We start from the raw sequence: 19,768 nt of genomic DNA, 5'->3' as shown, positions 1-19,768 counted from the left end.
CCAATGAGCTCAAATGGTCCAATGACACCCCCGTGACCAATGAGATCGCACTGTCCAATGACACCCCCGTGACCAATGAGCTCAATGACCAATGTCATTGGACCATTTGAGCTCATTGGTCACGGGGGTGTCATTGGACCGTGCGAGCTCATTGGTCACAGGGGTTTCATTGGACCGTGCGAGCTCATTGGTCACAGGGGTGTCATTGGACCGTGTGAGCTCATTGGTCACGGGGGTGTCACTGGACCGTGTGAGCTCATTGGTCACGGGGGTGTCACTGGACCGTGCGAGCTCATTGGTCACGGGGGTGTCATTGGACCATTTGAGCTCATTGGTCACGGGGGTGTCATTGGACCATTTGAGCTCATTGGTCACGGGGGTGTCATTGGAGCTCATTGGTCACGGGGGTGTCATTGGACCATTTGAGCTCATTGGTCACGGGCGTGTCATTGGACCGTGTGAGCTCATTGGTCACAGGGGTGTCACTGGACCGTGCGATCTCATTGGTCACAGAAGCGTCATTGGACCGTGCGAGCTCACACGGTCACGGGGGGTGTCATTGGACCGTGTGAGCTCATTGGTCACGGGGGTGTCATTGGACCATTTGAGCTCATTGGTCACTGGGGGTGTCATTGGACAGTGCGATCTCATTGGTCACGGGGGTGTCATTGGACCGTGCGAGCTCATTGGTCACGGGGGTGTCATTGGACCGTGCGAGCTCATTGGTCACGGGGGCGTCATTGGACCGTGCGAGCTCATTGGTCACGGGGGCGTCATTGGACCGTGCGAGCTCATTGGTCACGGGGGTGTCAATGGACCGTGTGAGCTCATTGGTCACGGGGGTGTCATTGGACCGTGCGAGCTCATTGGTCACAGGGGTGTCACTGGACCGTGTGAGCTCATTGGTCACAGGGGTGTCATTGGACCGTGCGAGCTCATTGGTCACAGGGGTGTCATTGGACCATGTGAGCTCATTGGTCACAGGGGTGTCATTGGACCATTTGAGCTCATTGGTCACGGGGGTGTCATTGGACCGTGCGAGCTCATTGGTCACAGGGGTGTCATTGGACCATGTGAGCTCATTGGTCACAGGGGTGTCATTGGACCATTTGAGCTCATTGGTCACGGGCGTGTCATTGGACCGTGTGAGCTCATTGGTCACAGGGGTGTCACTGGACCGTGCGATCTCATTGGTCACAGAAGCGTCATTGGACCGTGCGAGCTCACACGGTCACGGGGGGTGTCATTGGACCGTGTGAGCTCATTGGTCACGGGGGTGTCATTGGACCATTTGAGCTCATTGGTCACTGGGGGTGTCATTGGACAGTGCGATCTCATTGGTCACGGGGGTGTCATTGGACCGTGCGAGCTCATTGGTCACGGGGGTGTCATTGGACCGTGCGAGCTCATTGGTCACGGGGGCGTCATTGGACCGTGCGAGCTCATTGGTCACGGGGGCGTCATTGGACCGTGCGAGCTCATTGGTCACGGGGGTGTCAATGGACCGTGTGAGCTCATTGGTCACGGGGGTGTCATTGGACCGTGCGAGCTCATTGGTCACAGGGGTGTCACTGGACCGTGTGAGCTCATTGGTCACAGGGGTGTCATTGGACCGTGCGAGCTCATTGGTCACAGGGGTGTCATTGGACCATGTGAGCTCATTGGTCACAGGGGTGTCATTGGACCATTTGAGCTCATTGGTCACGGGGGTGTCATTGGACCGTGCGAGCTCATTGGTCACAGGGGTGTCATTGGACCATGTGAGCTCATTGGTCACAGGGGTGTCATTGGACCATTTGAGCTCATTGGTCACGGGGGTGTCATTGGACCGTGCGAGCTCATTGGTCACAGGGGTTTCATTGGACCGTGCGAGCTCATTGGTCACAGGGGTGTCATTGGACCGTGCGAGCTCATTGGTCACGGGGGTGTCATTGGACCATTTGAGCTCATTGGTCACGGGGGTGTCATTGGACCGTGCGAGCTCATTGGTCACGGGGGTGTCATTGGACCGTGCGAGCTCATTGGTCACAGGGGTGTCATTGGACCATTTGAGCTCATTGGTCACAGGGGTGTCATTGGACCGTGTGAGCTCATTGGTCACGGGGGTGTCACTGGACCGTGTGAGCTCATTGGTCACGGGGGTGTCACTGGACCGTGCGAGCTCATTGGTCACGGGGGTGTCATTGGACTGTGCGAGCTCATTGGTCACGGGGGTGTCATTGGACCATGCTCCAATGACACCCCCGTGACCAATGAGCTCAAATGGTCCAATGACACCCCCGTGACCAATGAGCTCAAATGGTCCAATGACACCCCCGTGACCAATGAGATCGCACTGTCCAATGACACCCCCGTGACCAATGAGCTCAATGACCAATGTCATTGGACCATTTGAGCTCATTGGTCACGGGGGTGTCATTGGACCGTGCGAGCTCATTGGTCACAGGGGTTTCATTGGACCGTGCGAGCTCATTGGTCACAGGGGTGTCATTGGACCGTGTGAGCTCATTGGTCACGGGGGTGTCACTGGACCGTGTGAGCTCATTGGTCACGGGGGTGTCACTGGACCGTGCGAGCTCATTGGTCACGGGGGTGTCATTGGACCATTTGAGCTCATTGGTCACGGGGGTGTCATTGGACCATTTGAGCTCATTGGTCACGGGGGTGTCATTGGAGCTCATTGGTCACGGGGGTGTCATTGGACCATTTGAGCTCATTGGTCACGGGCGTGTCATTGGACCGTGTGAGCTCATTGGTCACAGGGGTGTCACTGGACCGTGCGATCTCATTGGTCACAGAAGCGTCATTGGACCGTGCGAGCTCACACGGTCACGGGGGGTGTCATTGGACCGTGTGAGCTCATTGGTCACGGGGGTGTCATTGGACCATTTGAGCTCATTGGTCACTGGGGGTGTCATTGGACAGTGCGATCTCATTGGTCACGGGGGTGTCATTGGACCGTGCGAGCTCATTGGTCACGGGGGTGTCATTGGACCGTGCGAGCTCATTGGTCACGGGGGCGTCATTGGACCGTGCGAGCTCATTGGTCACGGGGGCGTCATTGGACCGTGCGAGCTCATTGGTCACGGGGGTGTCAATGGACCGTGTGAGCTCATTGGTCACGGGGGTGTCATTGGACCGTGCGAGCTCATTGGTCACAGGGGTGTCACTGGACCGTGTGAGCTCATTGGTCACAGGGGTGTCATTGGACCGTGCGAGCTCATTGGTCACAGGGGTGTCATTGGACCATGTGAGCTCATTGGTCACAGGGGTGTCATTGGACCATTTGAGCTCATTGGTCACGGGGGTGTCATTGGACCGTGCGAGCTCATTGGTCACAGGGGTGTCATTGGACCATGTGAGCTCATTGGTCACAGGGGTGTCATTGGACCATTTGAGCTCATTGGTCACGGGGGTGTCATTGGACCGTGCGAGCTCATTGGTCACAGGGGTTTCATTGGACCGTGCGAGCTCATTGGTCACAGGGGTGTCATTGGACCGTGCGAGCTCATTGGTCACGGGGGTGTCATTGGACCATTTGAGCTCATTGGTCACGGGGGTGTCATTGGACCGTGCGAGCTCATTGGTCACGGGGGTGTCATTGGACCGTGCGAGCTCATTGGTCACAGGGGTGTCATTGGACCATTTGAGCTCATTGGTCACAGGGGTGTCATTGGACCGTGTGAGCTCATTGGTCACGGGGGTGTCACTGGACCGTGTGAGCTCATTGGTCACGGGGGTGTCACTGGACCGTGCGAGCTCATTGGTCACGGGGGTGTCATTGGACTGTGCGAGCTCATTGGTCACGGGGGTGTCATTGGACCATTTGAGCTCATTGGTCACGGGGGTGTCATTGGACCGTGTGAGCTCATTGGTCACGGGGGTTTCATTGGACCATTTGAGCTCATTGGTCACGGGCGTGTCATTGGACCGTGTGAGCTCATTGGTCACAGGGGTGTCACTGGACCGTGCGATCTCATTGGTCACAGAAGCGTCATTGGACCGTGCGAGCTCATTGGTCACGGGGGGTGTCATTGGACCGTGTGAGCTCATTGGTCACGGGGGTGTCATTGGACCATTTGAGCTCATTGGTCACAGGGGTGTCATTGGACCGTGCGAGCTCATTGGTCACAGGGGTGTCACTGGACCGTGCGATCTCATTGGTCACACAAGCGTCATTGGACCGTGCGATCTCATTGGTCACAGAAGCGTCATTGGACCGTGTGAGCTCATTGGTCACAGGGGTGTCATTGGACTGTGCGAGGTCATTGGTCACAGGGGTGTCATTGGACCATGCGAGCTCATTGGTCACGGGGGTGTCATTGGACCGTGCGAGCTCATTGGTCACGGGGGTGTCATTGGACTGTGCGAGCTCATTGGTCACGGGTGTGTCATTGGACCGTGCTAGCTCACTGGGCCAGAAGGGCCTGTTACTGTGCTGTATCTCTAAAGAAAATGAATACATAAAAAATCAAGCATCTACGTGGTGGGCTCCAGGGGTAAACAAAAGAGATTCTCAGATGCTAGAAATCCAGAGCACACATGCAAAATGCTGGAGGAACTCAGCAGATCAGGCAGCATCTATGAAGATGAATAAACAGTTGATGTTTCATCACGGTGAAGGGTCTCGGCCTGAAACGTTGACTGCTTATTCCCCTCCATTGATGCTGCCTGACCTACTGACTTCCTCCAGCACATTGTGTGCGTCTCCAGGGTCAGGTAGTCACCTCTGGTCTGGAGACCAAACCCTGCCATACATTTTCCGACTGCTCACAAAGCAGACTTGCCAGTCCACGTGGCTGGGCCTGTCTGCAGCCGGCACATTCTCCCCACCCTGAGATGGGATCATACATACACAGGGCTCCTGGTGGCCTCGGTCACGTTGGCTCCCTTGGTGCCCTGAAACTCAGGTCTGTTGCAGCAGTACTTGAGGGTCTGGTTACTCTGCCGGCAGCAATATGTTTGCTTCTGGTCATCGTTGAGGCGCGGACAGTAGAATCCAGGGTGATATATTCCCGCAGCATCCAAGTACGGCTCACAGGTCCTGAACTTAGAGGCAGAAACTGGACAGTGAAGAGTTAACTGTCAGATCATTGATTGTGTAAACTGACAGAGTTAGAGATACAGAACAGAACAACGCCACACACAGCCGCAGAAGGGTGGTGACACTTTAGGTAAATGGGCACAAGGGTTTGTGCAAAACATAGCAACAGCAGCACTCAGGTTCAATTTCCACCGCTGTTTGTAAGGAGTTTGCACGTTCTTGCAGGAGTTTCCATTCACATTCCAAAGACATGCCAGTTGTGGGCATGTTCTGATGGTGCCAAACAGCGTTTGTCGTTGACATAAAATAACATTTCACCGTACAGTGCCTATAAAAAGTATTCACTACCCTTGGTTTCATTGGTTTGCAATACTGAATCACAGCAGATCTAACTTGGCTTTTTTGACACTGATCAACAGAAAAAGACTCTTTTCGTATCAAAGTGAAAACAGATCTCAACAAAGTGATCTAAATTAATTACAAGTATAAAACACAAAATAATTGATAGCATAAATATTCACCCTCCCTCTTTAATATGACACTGGTGTGGCCAATTGGTCTTAGAAGTCACATAATTAGTTAAATGGAGATCTGTTTTTGGAGACCTGTGTACAGTCATGGTGTTTCAATTGATTGTAGTAAAAATACACCTGTATCTGGAAGGTTCAACTGCTGGTGAGTCAGTATCCTGGCAAAAACTACACCATGAAGACAAAAGAACACTCCAAGCAATTCTGCGAAACGATTACTGAAAAGCACAAGTCAGGAGTTTGATACAAGAAAATTTCCAAGTCAGTGAATACCCCTTGGAGAACAGTTAAGTCAATCATTAAGAAATGGAAAGAATGTGGTACAGCTGTAAATCTGCCTAGAGCAGGACATCCTCAAAAACTGAGAGACTGTGCAAGAAGGGGACTAAGAGACACATGACAACTCTGGAGGAGTTCCAAGCTTCAGTGGCTGAGATGGGAGAGACTGTGCATACAACAACTGTTGCCCGGGTGCTTCACCAGTCACAGCTTTATGGGAGAGTGGCAAAGAGAAAGCCACTGTTGAAAAAAACTCACATGAAATCTCAGCTAGAGTTTGACAGAAGGCATGTGGGAGACTCTGAAGTCAACTGGAAGAAGGTTCTATGGTCTGATGAAACCAAAACTGAGCTTTTTGGCCATCAGACTAAGTGCTATGTTTGGCGCAAGCCAAATTCCGTACATCAACAAAAATACACCACCTCTACCGTGAAGCACGGTGTTGGCTGCATCGCGCTGTGGGGATGCTTCACTGAAGCAGGCCCTAGAAGGCTTGTGAAGGTAGAGGGTAAAATGAATGCAGCAAAATATGGGGAAATCCTGGAGAAAAACCTGATGCAGTCTGCAAGAGAACTGCAACTTGGAAGAAGACTTGTTTTCCAGCAAGACAATGACCCCAAGCATAAAGCCAAAGCTACACGGGAATGGGTTAAAAACAACAAAGTTAATGTCCTGGGGTGGTCAAGTCAGAGTCCAGACCTCAATCCAACTGAGAATTTGTAGCTAGAGTTGAAAAGGCTGTTCACTCATGACCCCCATGCAATCTGACAGAGCTTGAGCAGTTTTGTAAAGGAGAATGGGGAAATATAGCGGTGTCCAGATGTGCAAAGCTGATAGAGACCTATCCACACAGACTCAAGCTGTAATTGCTGCCAAAGGTGCATCTACTAAATACTGACTTGAAGGGGGAGAATACTTACGCAATCAATTATTTTGTGTTTTATATTTGTAATTTAGATTGCTTTGTAGAGATCTGGTTTCACTTTGACAAGAAAGTCTTTTTCTGTTGATCAGTGTCAAAAAAGACAAATTAAATCCACTGTGATTCAATGTTGTAAAACAATAAAACATGAAAACTTCCAAGGGGGTGAATACTTTTTAAAGTCACCGTATATTTTGATGTACACCTGACAAATAAAGATAATCTTATTTAATAGAGCAACACACAAAATGCTGGAGGAACTCAGCAGGTCAGGCAGCATCTCTGGAAATGAACAAACAATTTATATTTTGGGCTGAGACCCTTCATCAGGACTGGAAAAGAAGGGAGAAGGTGCCAGAATAAAACGGCAGGGGGAGGGGAGGCAGGACAAGCTAGAAGGTGCTAGGTGAAGCCAGGTTGGTAGGGGAGGGGGATGAAGCAAGAAGCTGGGAGGTGATGGGTGAAGAGGGCAAAGGGCTGGAGAAGGAGGAACCTGATAGGAGAGGAGAGTGGACTGTGGGAGAAAGAGAAGGAGGAGGGGTACCAGGGAGAGTGATGGGCTGATGAAGAGAAGAGGTGAGAGGCCAGAGTGGGGAATACAAGAAGAGTGAAGAGGGAGGGGAAATCACATGTTCATGCCATCAGGTTGGAGGCTGCCGAGATGCAATATGAGGTCTTGTTCCTCCACCCTGAGAGTGGCCTCATTGAGACAAAAGAGGAGGCCATCGGCTGACACGTCAAAGATTCAAAGCACATTTGAACTGAATTGAATTGACTTTATTTTTTACATGCTTCACATACATGAGTAAAAATCTTTACGTCTCCATCTAAATGTGCAATATGCAATCATAGTAATTTATAATAATGTATAATAAATAGAACAGTCAATTTAATATAGAGTACACTCCAATCAGCGCGAGTTCATCAGTCTGATGGCCTGGTGGAAGAAGCTGGCCTGGTGGAAGAAGCTGTCCTGGAGCCTGTTGGTCCTGGCTTTTATGCTGTGGTACCACTTCCCGGACAGTAGCAGCTGGAATAGATTGTGTTTGGGGTGACTCAGGTCCCCAATGATCCTATGGGCCCTTTTTACACACCTGTCCTTGTAAACGTCCTGAATCATGGGAAGTTCACATCTACAGATGTGCTGGGCTGTCCGCACCACTCTCTGCAGAGACCTGCGATTGAGGGAGGTACAGTTCCCATATCAGGCAGGGATGCAGCCAGTCAGGATGCTCTCAATTGTGCCCCCTGTAGAAAGTTGTTAGGATTTGGGGGCCCATTACCAAACTTCCTCAACCGTCTGAGGTGAAAGAGGCGTTGTTGTGCCTTTTTCACCACCCAGCTGGTGTGTACAGACCACGGGAGATCCTCAGTGATGCGGATGTCAAGGAACTTAAAGTTGTTCACCCTCTCAACCCAAGATCCATTGATGTTAATAGGAGTTAACCCGTCTCCATTCCTCCCGTAATCCACAACCAGCTCCTTTGTTTTTGTGACATTGTTATCAAAGAATGTATAAATTACACACCTTGAAATTTGACTGCTTACAGGCAGCCATAAAGCAAGAAACCAAAATAATCCAGTAAAAAAAGACCAAAAACCACTGCGCAGAGAAAGAGAGATAGAGAAAAAAACACCTTCATGCAACAATAGAAGCCAACAGCATGCCAACCCAGCCTGGGTCCCAGATCCACGCCCAAGCAGACACAATAGGCCCAAGCCGAGCCTCAGTCTCCATTTCATCACACCAGCATGGCAGAAAAGCACAGCAGCCCGATCAGTTCACAGCCTCAGCACCGCGGAGAAAGGAATAAACAATTGTGGGACTGCGAGTGAAATCAGCCCGACTCTCAGGCTTCCAGCCTATCTGACTGACGTTTGAATTGTCCAGTTGCTGAGTAGAACCACATTCTAGGACTGGAATGCGGGTGCTCTGATACTCTTGGGCTGCCTGATACTCTTGGGCTGCCTGATTCTCGATCTCACCAAATCAGCTCAGCAGTTGGAGCAATCCGACTGGGCACTGAAACTCTTCCACACCAACTCCTCTCCAAATCGCTCACTCCATCTCCAGCAGCGACATGAACCCCGGCTCCGTGTGCATCGAACACATTGCACCTCGCAATGCCTCCAACGAGGCTCATCCCCCAAACCAGCCTCACCTCCACCTGCTTCCTCACTGAGGTGACAGTTCACCTCAATTTGCTTCAGAAAAGATGTTACAAGTAGCTTTTTTGGTCAAATCTGTGCTCTGTTTGTGTTCCCTTGTCTTACCCTTCCTGAAATCCACAATCAGTTCTCTGGTCTTGCAGACGTTGAGAGCAAGGTGGTTGTTGTGACACAACTAACTGGTATATCTTGTTCCTGTATGTGTACAGACAGCCCCTGTGTTATGGGAGGTTTGTTTTCCCAAGAATGCTCTTGCATCGTGGTTTCTGTAACATCGTGTTCTGTCCTGAGCATTGTGGACATGCTGTTTTGGCTCTGGAATGTGTGGTGACACTTGTGGACTGCTCCCAGCACATCCTCACTGATTTGATGTAGATGTGATATATAAATCTGGATCCGAACAAAACTACATTACCCGTGCATGCACCAAGAAACAATTACACAGAACACTACAGCACAGTAAAAATCCTTCAGCCCACAGTGTTGTGTCGAGGAGATCATTCTAACCTTAGCACTCCATGATTCTTTCATCCCTGTGCCTATCTCATTGACACACTAATTCCATCAGGAGCAATCTGACTCACACAACTTCCACCAAGGATCATTTTTCATGCACTGCTTTTAAAATTCAAAATTAAAAATTCTAGATTGTTTAATGTCATCTCCAGTACACAAAGGAGAATGAAATTACTCCGGATCTGACGCAGCGCCGAAAAAAAAGATAATGAACACAATAATAATTTTAAAATAACAATAAATCAGATAGCTTATGTACATAGATTGATTGTATGTCCATAAAGTGACGCCAGGCACAGGAAACGTCTCTATGTTTGCAGAATTTTTACTGACCAAGAGCATGATGAATCCTCCCTTCCTGACCTTAGCCAGTCCTGCTGATTGCCCAGTCCCTTCACAGGAGGGTAGATTGATGGTCACGATCCTGGACTATTTTCCTGAGGTCCGGATGATTGATCTGGAGGTATAAATTCCTGTTCCCACACAGCAGCTGGAGAACTTAAGTTCATTAAAAAGCTGGTCATGGACACAGTTCCTTTGAAGCTCTTGGGATGTCTCTAAGTACCTCAATGTCCTTCAGGAGGGCAAATGTTCGCTGTTACACTCATGGACAATTTGCCAGGCCAATTTGTCCATCCCAAATCAATTCTTAACTCATCATGAAATGACAGCCACTGTTAGTAATTGCATCAATATGTTGGATCCAGGATAGATATTCTGAGATGTTGACACCCCGTCCAGTCTCTCACCACTTCCAATATCCTAAACACAGCTCTAAAGAGCAAGGCTTTCCGTTGGCTAATATCTATCCCGGAATCCACATCATTACAAGGTGACTTGGCTCTTTTATCTTTTATTTTATTTTATTTTGAGATACATCCCTTCCACTCAACAAGCCCACACCACCCAGTTACTCTAATGTCACCAATTAACCTACTAACCTGTATGTCTTTGGTCTGTGGGAGCAAACCAGAGCATCCAGAGGAAACAGAGATGAGGAGGAATTTCTTTAGGCAGAGAGCGGTGAATCTGTGGAATTCATTGCCACAGGCAGCTGTGGAGGCCAAGTCTTCATGTATATTTAAGGCAGATGTGACAAATTCTTGATTAGTCAGGGCATGAAGGGATACGGGGAGAAGGAGATTGGGGCTGAGAGGTAAATGGAGTCACACAAACACACACAGTCATGGGGAGAGTGTACAAACTCCTTACAGACAGCGGTGGGAATTGAACCTGGTAATAGCGTCACGCCTGTGTTATCTACCAAACTACAGTTGGTGCCCAGAGTAACACTACAAGCGGCGGCCAAGTAACACACCGGGGCAGTTCAGGAGCAGGAAACGCTGGTTTCTTACCCGTTGCCAGTAACTCAGAGAGCAGCAGAAAAACGTGGAGCTGGTGGAAGAGCGACCGTTTGTAGCTACGATTTCCCGCTCCTCTAACTGTCATCCCGAAGGATGACAGCAGGATCTGAAACACAGTACACAATCAGGCTTAATATCACTGACATATGTTGTGCAATTTGTTATCTTACAGCAGCACTACAGTGCAACTCATAAAATATACTATAAATTACAATAAGAAACATATTTTTAAAAAATTAAACAAGTAGTGCAAAAAAAGAGCAAAATCAGCGAGTTACTGTTCAGGGGTTGTTTCACTGTCCATTCAGAAATCTGATGGTGGCGGGGATGAAGCTGTTCCTAAAGTGTTGAGTGTGTGTCTTTGGGCTCCTGCACCTCCTTCTTGATGGTAGTAATGAGAAGAGGGCTCGTCCTTATGATGGGGGTCCTTAATGACGGATGCTGCCTTTTCGAGGCAATGCCTTTAGAAGATGTCCTCGAAGGCAGGGAGGGTAGTGCCCAGATGGAGCTGGATGAGTTTAAAATCCTCTGCAGCTTTTTCCAGTCCTGTGCAGTGGCCGCTCCATACCAGACAGTGATGCAACCAGTCAGGATGCTCTCCACGGTACATCCACAGAAACCTGGTAGAGTCTTTGGTGACATACCAAATCTCCTCAACTGCCCCATGAAATAGGGAGTTGACATGCCTTCCTTGTTATTGCATCGATATTGTTGGAGTCAGGATAGATATTGTGAGATGCTGACATCTAGTCCAGTCTCTCACCACTTCCATCTGCCAGCAGAGAAGCCAATTTCCTGCTGTCCTTGGTGGTGCAGAGGAAGAGTCCATGAAAAGTGAACAACCATACAAACAGCTGAGAAACAACAGACAGAAAAATGGAGGGCCATTGGGTAGTAAGGTGGAGACACATCTCTACCAACGGAGGTGCAAGGCGTCCCTTCCCTCTGCTGGCCTGCAGGTCACCCTTGGGCAAGGTGTAGCACCCACTTAGCCTCCTGATCAGGGTCACGTGAAGCCATGGGAGCAAGCAGTGGATGGCCGTATGAGCAGCCAGTGCAGATCACAAGTCTTGGTTATGCCACGCCAATCATTGAGATAATCTCTGAAGAGTGTCGATAATGGCTGGGGTTACCCATCTTGCAAAGACACCGCCCAGAAGATGGCAATGGCAAACTGCCTCTGTAGAAACATTTGCCAAGGACAATCATGGTTGTGCAGAGACCGTGACTGCCCATGTCATAGGACACGGCATATAATGATGTAGGAGGGGAGGGTTAGCTTAGAATAGGTTAAAAGGTTGACAGAACATTCTGGGGCAAAGGGTCTGTACTGTGCTATAACATTCTATGATTCTGCAGATGATGTAAATCCTGAGCAAGACACACTGGAGTAACTCAGCTGGTCAGGCAGCATCTATAGATGGCCTTGTCCCTTTATCAGGACTAGAGAGGAAGGAGGCAGAGGCCAGAATAAGAAGGCGGGGGGAAGGGTAAGGTGGGAGGTGACTGGTGAGACCAGGTGAGGGGGGGAAAGGGGGAATGAAGTCAGAAACTGGCAGGTGGTAGGTGCAGAGTGGACCATGGAAGAAAGGAGGGAGGTGAGGGCAGGTGAGGAGATGAGAAGAATTAATCAGAATGGGGAATGGAAAAAGAAAGAAGTGGGAGGGGAATTCATTACAGGAAGTTAGAGAAGTCGATGTTCATGCCATCAGGTTGGAGGCTACCCAGATGGAATACAAGGTGTTACTCCTCCAGCCTGAGTGTGGCCTCGTTGCAGCAGTAGAGGCGGCCGTGGTCATACACGCCAGAATGGGAATAGGAAGTTGAACTGAAATAGGTCGCTTCCAGGAGGTCCTGTCTTTTGCGAAGGATGGAGTAACAGGCCCTTTGGCCCATCGTGTCCATGCTGATCATTAAATGCCAATTAATACAAACCCCTTTAACCAGCACTTGGTCTATAGCCTACACTGGTTTATACCAATACTAGAGACTGTAAGATCATTATACACAGGAGAAAAATTCAGCCATTTGGCCCATCAAATCTGCTCTGAAATTCCATCATGGCTGATTTATTATCCCTCTCAACCATTCCTCCATCTTCTCTCTATAACCTTTGACACCCTGACTAAGCAAGAACCTATCAACCTCCACTTTAAATATACTCAATGACTTGGCCTCTACAACCATCCATGGTAATGGATTCCAGATTCATACCCTCTGGCTAAAGACATTCCTCCTTATTTCTGTTCTAAATGGACATCCCTCTATTCTGAGGCTGCACCCTCTGGTCCTACACTCACCTACTACAGGAAATGACCTTCTATTTCCATTCTATTTACACCTTTCAATGTTCATCGAGATCCCCTTATTCCTCTTGTATCACAGTCACTGATCTGTAGTCTACTCTGCTTTATACCAATACTGGTATCGCAGTCACTCCAAAATGATATAATATAAGCCTACTCCAATATAAGCCTACTGACTCTCACAGCTATCTGGACTATTCCTCTTCTCACCCTGTCTCTTGCAAAAACGCCATCCCCTTCTCGCAATTCCTCCGTCTCCACCGCATCTGCTCTCAGGATGAGGCTTTTCATTCTAGGACGAGAGAGATGTCTTCCTTTTTTAAAGAAAGGGGCTTCCCTCCCTCCACTATCAACTCTGCTCTTAAACGCATTTCCCCCATTTCACGTACATCTGCTCTCACTCCATCCTCCCGCCATCCCACTAAGAATAGGGTTCCCCTGGTCCTCACCTACCACCCCACCAGCCTCCGGGTCCAACATATTATCCTCCAACGGGATCCCACCACTAAGCACATCTTTCCCTCCCCCCTCTCTCTGCATTCCACGGGGATCGCTCCCTACACAACTCCCTTGTCCATTCGTCCCCCCCATCCCTCCCCACTGATCTCCCTCCTGGCACTTATCCGTGTAAGCAGAACAAGTGCTACACATGCCCTTACACTTCCTCCCTTACCACCATTCAGGGCCCCAAACAGTCCTTCCAGGTGAGGCAACACTTCACCTGTGAGTCGACTGCGGTGATATACTGCGTCCGGTGCTCCCGATGTGGCCTTTTATACATTGGCGAGACCCGACGCAGACTGGCAGACCGCTTTGCTGAACATCTACGCTCTGTCCGCCAAAGAAAGCAGGATCTCCCAGTGGCCACACATTTTAATTCCACATCCCATTCCCATCCTGACATGTCTATCCACGGCCTCCTCTACTGTAAAGATGAAGCCACACTCAGGTTGGAGGAACAACACCTTATATTCCGTCTGGGTAGCCTCCAACCTGATGGCATGAACATCGACTTCTCTAACTTCCGCTAGGCCCCACCTCCCCCTCGTACCCCATCTGTTACTTATTTTTATACACACATTCTTTCTCTCACTCTCCTTTTTCTCCCTCTGTCCCTCTGAATATACCCCTTGCCCATCCTCTGGGTCCCCCCCCCCGTCTTTCTTCCCGGACCTCCTGTCCCATGATCCTCTCGTATCCCTTTTGCCTATCACCTGTCCAGCTCTTGGCTCCATCCCTCCCCCTCCTGTCTTCTCCTATCATTTTGGATCTCCCCCTCCCCCTCCCCCTCCCCCTCTCAAATCCCTTACTCACTCTTCCTTCAGTTAGTCCTGACGAAGAGTCTCGGCCTGAAACGTCGACTGTACCTCTTCCCAGAGATGCTGCCTGGCCTGCTGCGTTCACCAGCAACTTTGATGTGTGTCACTCCAAAATGATATCGTATTTGTTCAGTAGGGGCCATGCACAATCCTGATTTGATGGAGACAGACGTGAGAAGCACAGAGGAACATCTGATGAAGCTTCTGAAATGCCTGCTTCGCTGCCGCTGCTACTGTGCAAACGAGAATCTCCAGAGACGTAGGCCCCAAATCCTCGGCTTTGCCTATTGCCTGTTGCCGGGGCCAGGGTTGAAGCACTCAGCAAAGGTGGTGCTCGGTGCTTTGTGTCAGAGGACTGGTCGGAGGCTCGAAGTTTTCGGATGGACTCAAGAGTCGGCTGTGGTCAGGTGCTTCCAGGGTGCTGCATCGGCAAGTTTGCGGCACTGGAGGTTCATGGCAGGGAGAGTTTTTTATCTTCCTTCTACCGTCTGCGTGAGATGATGGGACTTTCAAGAGACTTTGAGACTTTTTTTTACCGTGCCCATGGTCTGTTCTAATCAAATTACAGTATTGCTTTGCACTGTTGTAACTATATGTTATAATTATGTGGTTTTTGTCAGTTTTTCAGTCTTGATTTGTCTTGTGTTTCTGTGATATCATACTGGAGGAACATTGTATCATTTCTTAATGCATTTCTAAATGACAATAAAAGAGGGCTGCGTGTCTTCATAATCTAATCTAATCTAATTTAATTTGGTCTGTAGTCCACTCTGCTTTATACCAATACTTGTATCACAGTAAACACAAAATAATCTGCAGATGCTGAGTTCAAAACAACACTCACAACATGCTGGAGGAACTCAGCAGGTCGGGCAGCATCCGTGAAAAAGATCGGTTGACGTTTTGGGCCGGAACCCTTCGTCAGGACTGTAGGGGGAAGGGGCAGAGGCCCTATAAAGAAGGTGGGGGGAGGGTGGGAAGGAGAAGGCTGGTAGGATCCAGGTGAAAAACCAGTAAGGGGAAAGATAAAGGGGTGGGGGAAGGGAGGCAGGGAGGTGATAGGCAGGAAAGGTGAAGAAAGAATAGGGGAAAACACAATGGGTAGTAGAAGGAGGTGGAACCTTGAGGGAGGTGATAGGCAGCTGGGGGAGGGGGCAGAGTGATATAGGGATAGAGGAAGGGAGGGGGGAGGGAATTACTGGAAGTTGGAGAATTCTATGTTCATACCAAGGGGCTGGAGACTACCTAGACGGTATATGAGGTGTTGCTCCTGCAACCTGAGTTTAGCCTCATCATGGCAGTAGAGGAGGCCATGTATCACTTGTATCACAGTCACTGGTCTGCAGTCTACTCCGGTTTATACCAATACTGGTATCACAGTCACTGGTCTGTAGTCTACCCTGGCTTGGCAATTCAATACTCATCCATATGCCTCACCACTTTCTGGTCTGTAACCATGCTGCATCTCTAAATAAAATAAAAAGTAAAATTTAATACTATTTATGCAATTCACTGCTGTATTAGTACTGTACTTAACATGTAAATGTTACATTATAATTACAATCTCCAACCACTGATGGAACAGGAGGTGGCAACAGTGTGGGGAAGGCTCCCATAAAGAGACAAGCCTGATCCGAACACTTGGAACCGTAACATAGACTGCAACTGAATGTGTTAACAAGCTGCATGCTTCACAGTAACACATTTACGTCAGTAACATATCAGTCATAATTTCCAAACAGAAATATCAAGAATGAAAAAATTAATGTTTAAAACAAAATTACATTGCTGGTAAATATTTACACTATTATTCAGATTGGGTCCAATTCTCAGTGTAACTGAGATAATTTCAGACTGGCTGCTGGAGAAATCCCCAGTTGCAACCTGAATTGTCAGCTGGTCAGCAGGCGTGAAGCAGAACAAATTCAAGAAATGCAAATTAATCAGAGGAATGAAAATAACAAATAGAAAAAACAACTGGATACTTGGATTGTTTGAAGGAAAGGTATATAAATGAAATCTTTAATAAGTTCCTTAGGTCAAAGAACAACCTTGGGCTGGCAGGCGTTTCTTAAGTGACCATTCCTCATATGTGAGTGATACATGTATTTGACCTGGGGGTGGGTTTCATTGCAGCCCCATTCACGCCCACAGGTCCGTACTGGGAGAATGTTAGGGTCACAATATCCCGGGGAGCTTCAAAAGAAACAGTCTTGATTATTTTATACAGGTTTTTTTTAAACCATAAAATAAAGAAAACTTTGCAGTTTTGAGCTGTTTAACATAATGGTCTATACCTCCCACTGCCTCAGTAAAGCAGTCTGCAAAGATTGCACCCATCCGAGACATCCTCCCTTTTCCCCTCTCTCATCAGGCAGAAGATACAAAGGCCTGAAAGCACGTATAACCAGGCAGAAGGACACTGTTATCAGACTATTGAATGATTCTCTAGTATATCAGGATGGATTCTTGACCTCACAATCTACCTCATTATGATTTTACAGGTCACTGTCTACCTGCACGGCACTTCCTCTGTAGCTGTTACACTTTATTCTGCATTCTGTCATTGTTCTACCTTGTTCTACCTCAATGCACTGTGTAATGAACTGATTTGAAGGAACAGTCTGCAAGACAAGCTTTTCACTGTATATCAGTACATGTGACAATAATAAACCAATTTTAATTCCAACTTGCAACATCATTTTAAAGGCATCTAGTTCAATCACTTCACAAGGCAGGAAATGCAACTGCAAATTGTGCACAGCAAGCTCACACAGACAGTAACATAACAGCAATCACAACCAAACAACAATCTCTTCAAAGTTTATTTTTAACATTTTGTGTGTATTGCTCAAGACTTCCAGCACTTGCAGAACCTCTTGTGTCTCAAAAAGTGTTTTAGTTATTTTTTTACTCACGGTAACAGGCTCATCCAGCCCAATGAGCCTACGCCGCCCATGTGACCAATTAAACTACTAACCCGTACACCGAGAGCGGCAGAGGAAACCCACACAGTCATGGGAGAACAAACAAACTCCTGACAGACAGAGGCAATCGGACCCAGGTTGCTGGCAGTGTCAAGCGATGTGCTAACCCCGACACTGCCATGCTGTCCCCTGTGTAGGCTGCGTTTGACTGTCCCTAGTGTGTTGGCAAATGGGAGAACCTTGGGGGAATGTGATGGGAACATGGGGAGAGTATAAGTGGGACACTTGGACTGATAGGAATGCCAGAGAGCCAGCATTCACTCAGTGAGTCTAATGGCCTCCTCAATTTTGTAAGGAGATATGAGAAGAACGCGACGCTCCTGGCAACAGGCCCCTTCTCACTGTCGCTAACTGTTTCTGATAGGGCACTTAATGTTGAACCAGGCTGTGGTCTGGAGTTCAGGCGTCACATTTCCCTTCCTGAAGGATATTCATGAACACAGGAAAGCAGGAGTAGATGACTCGGCCCAACGAGACTGCCCCACCATTCTGTACCATTATGGCTGAGAGGCCCCAGGCTTTGTCTTCTTCTCTGTGGCCGTTTCGGACAGCACCCAATTCCCCGACCTTTCAGACTTTCACCCACCTCCTCTAACAGCTCACGGATCTCACCGATCCAGACTCCACAACCCTTCAGAGTGCGGAATTCAAGTTCAAAGTAAATTTATTATCAAAGTACATACACGTCACCATATACTACCCTGAGATTCATTTTCTTGTGGACTTTTACAGTAGATACAAAAGAACACAATAGAATGAATGAAAACCCTCGCACAACAAGACGGTCAAACAGCCCATGTGTGAAAGAAAACTGCAAATACAAAAAGGAAATAATAATGCATAAATAAGTAATAAATATCAAGAACATGAGAGGACGATTTCTTGAAAGTGAGTCCATAGATTGTGTTGGAGTGAGTGAAGATGTTCCAAGTTATCCTCTCTGGTTCACAGCCTGATGGTCGACCGATTCACCACCTCAGGGAGAAGTTGTTTCTATGCACCTCATTTTGAAATTATCTCCCTTACTCCTGATTTTTTATATAACAATCAGTAATATCACTCTCACTGTGACCGGCTCTAGTCTTTTTTTTTAATTATTGATATACTTTGTTTTAATTCCTTAGCTGCCGGGGCGGTATCCCAAGCCTCGTCCCCAACAACCGCCGACGCCAAACTTCCTTGCATTCGGGGGTCAGATATTTCAAGGTGACTGGAGATCTTGCAAGGGAGCATCAGTTTAACCCGAAACAGGACTGGGAGCTTCAGTTGAACCCGAAACAGGACTGGGAGCATCGGTTTAACCCGGAACAGGGCTGGCAGGCTGTGCGGCAACCCCTCGGGACTGTAGTCCGGAGTCAGACAGAATTGTAAATACATTGGAAGCCATTCTCCGGGGTCTCTAACATTATCTGTCCGACTGTAAGTCACACATGGCCGTGATGAAGGATGTCAGGTCGAAATGTCGACTGCTTATCGCTTTACCAAGATTCTGCCCGACCTGCTGAGTTCCTCCAGCATTTTGTATGCGTTACGCTGGCCCTCCAGTATCTCGTGTGGATACGTTTAAAGGAGTTGTGTCCCGTGCAACTGAATTAATAAGACGACTGATGGAGGGGATTTTGTTCCAAGTTCTCCCGAGGCGCAGACTCTGGGAATGCGTTCGGCTGCCGTGCCGCCGGACTTTGAACAAGTGCTCGGCGCCGCTGGATTGTTCACCCTCGCCCTACAGCCTGACAACTCTTTCCGTCTCTCTACTTACCCATCTGCAGCCGCCGCCCGTGCAACTCCCCGAAGTTTGAGTCATTTTACTCGGCGGGACCCTCTGATTTGCAAAGATGCCGCTGGAAGGGCTTCCTGCGCGGACCTGGGACTCATCTCCACCGCGGCCAGCCAGAAGCCCCGGGAGGAAGGACTCTGCAAAGCCTCTCACGTAACCGATCCAGTCCCCCGGCAACCGTCACTGAGCGACACCACTCTCCCGGCAACGCGGTGCTGGAGTCAATAAAATGCATCTCTCACTCCTTACGCCTCCCCTCTCCCCCCGGGATTTGTCTCACATTGAAACCCAAGCGGGGGAGGGGCACACACACACTCTCTCTCTCTCTCTCTCACACACACACTCTCTCTCTGTCACACACACACACACTCTCTCACACACACACTCACAGTCTCTCACACACAAACACACTCTCTCACACTCACAGTCTCTCTCTCACACACACTCACACTCTCTCTCACACACACACACACTCACACTCTCTCTCACACACACACACACACTCTCTCTCACACACACACACACTCACACTCTCTCTCACACACACACTCACAC

The 19,768-nt window shown here is 48.7% G+C and overlaps 1 protein-coding gene across 1 annotated transcript in view; it reads right to left on the bottom strand.

The window, feature by feature from the left end:
• Nucleotides 1–19,401, bottom strand: part of LOC140211785 (protein shisa-like-1) — a 31,657-nt gene extending 12,256 nt beyond the window's left edge. Inside the window, exons 1-3 of the mRNA XM_072281935.1 lie at nucleotides 19,196–19,401; nucleotides 10,816–10,930; nucleotides 4,856–5,063 (exon numbers count right to left, since the gene is read on the bottom strand). Of these exons, the coding sequence (XP_072138036.1) occupies nucleotides 4,856–5,063; nucleotides 10,816–10,930; nucleotides 19,196–19,240 (368 nt within the window). The 5' untranslated portion in view covers nucleotides 19,241–19,401. The remainder of the gene's footprint in view (nucleotides 1–4,855; nucleotides 5,064–10,815; nucleotides 10,931–19,195) is intronic.
• Nucleotides 19,402–19,768: the final 367 nt, after the last annotated feature.

This window comes from Mobula birostris, chromosome 18 (genome assembly GCF_030028105.1).
Source record: "Mobula birostris isolate sMobBir1 chromosome 18, sMobBir1.hap1, whole genome shotgun sequence".
Lineage (NCBI taxonomy): Eukaryota > Metazoa > Chordata > Chondrichthyes > Myliobatiformes > Myliobatidae > Mobula > Mobula birostris.
The sequence above is the reverse complement of the archived record's forward strand: the minus strand, read 5'-3'. Positions and strand labels throughout refer to the sequence as shown.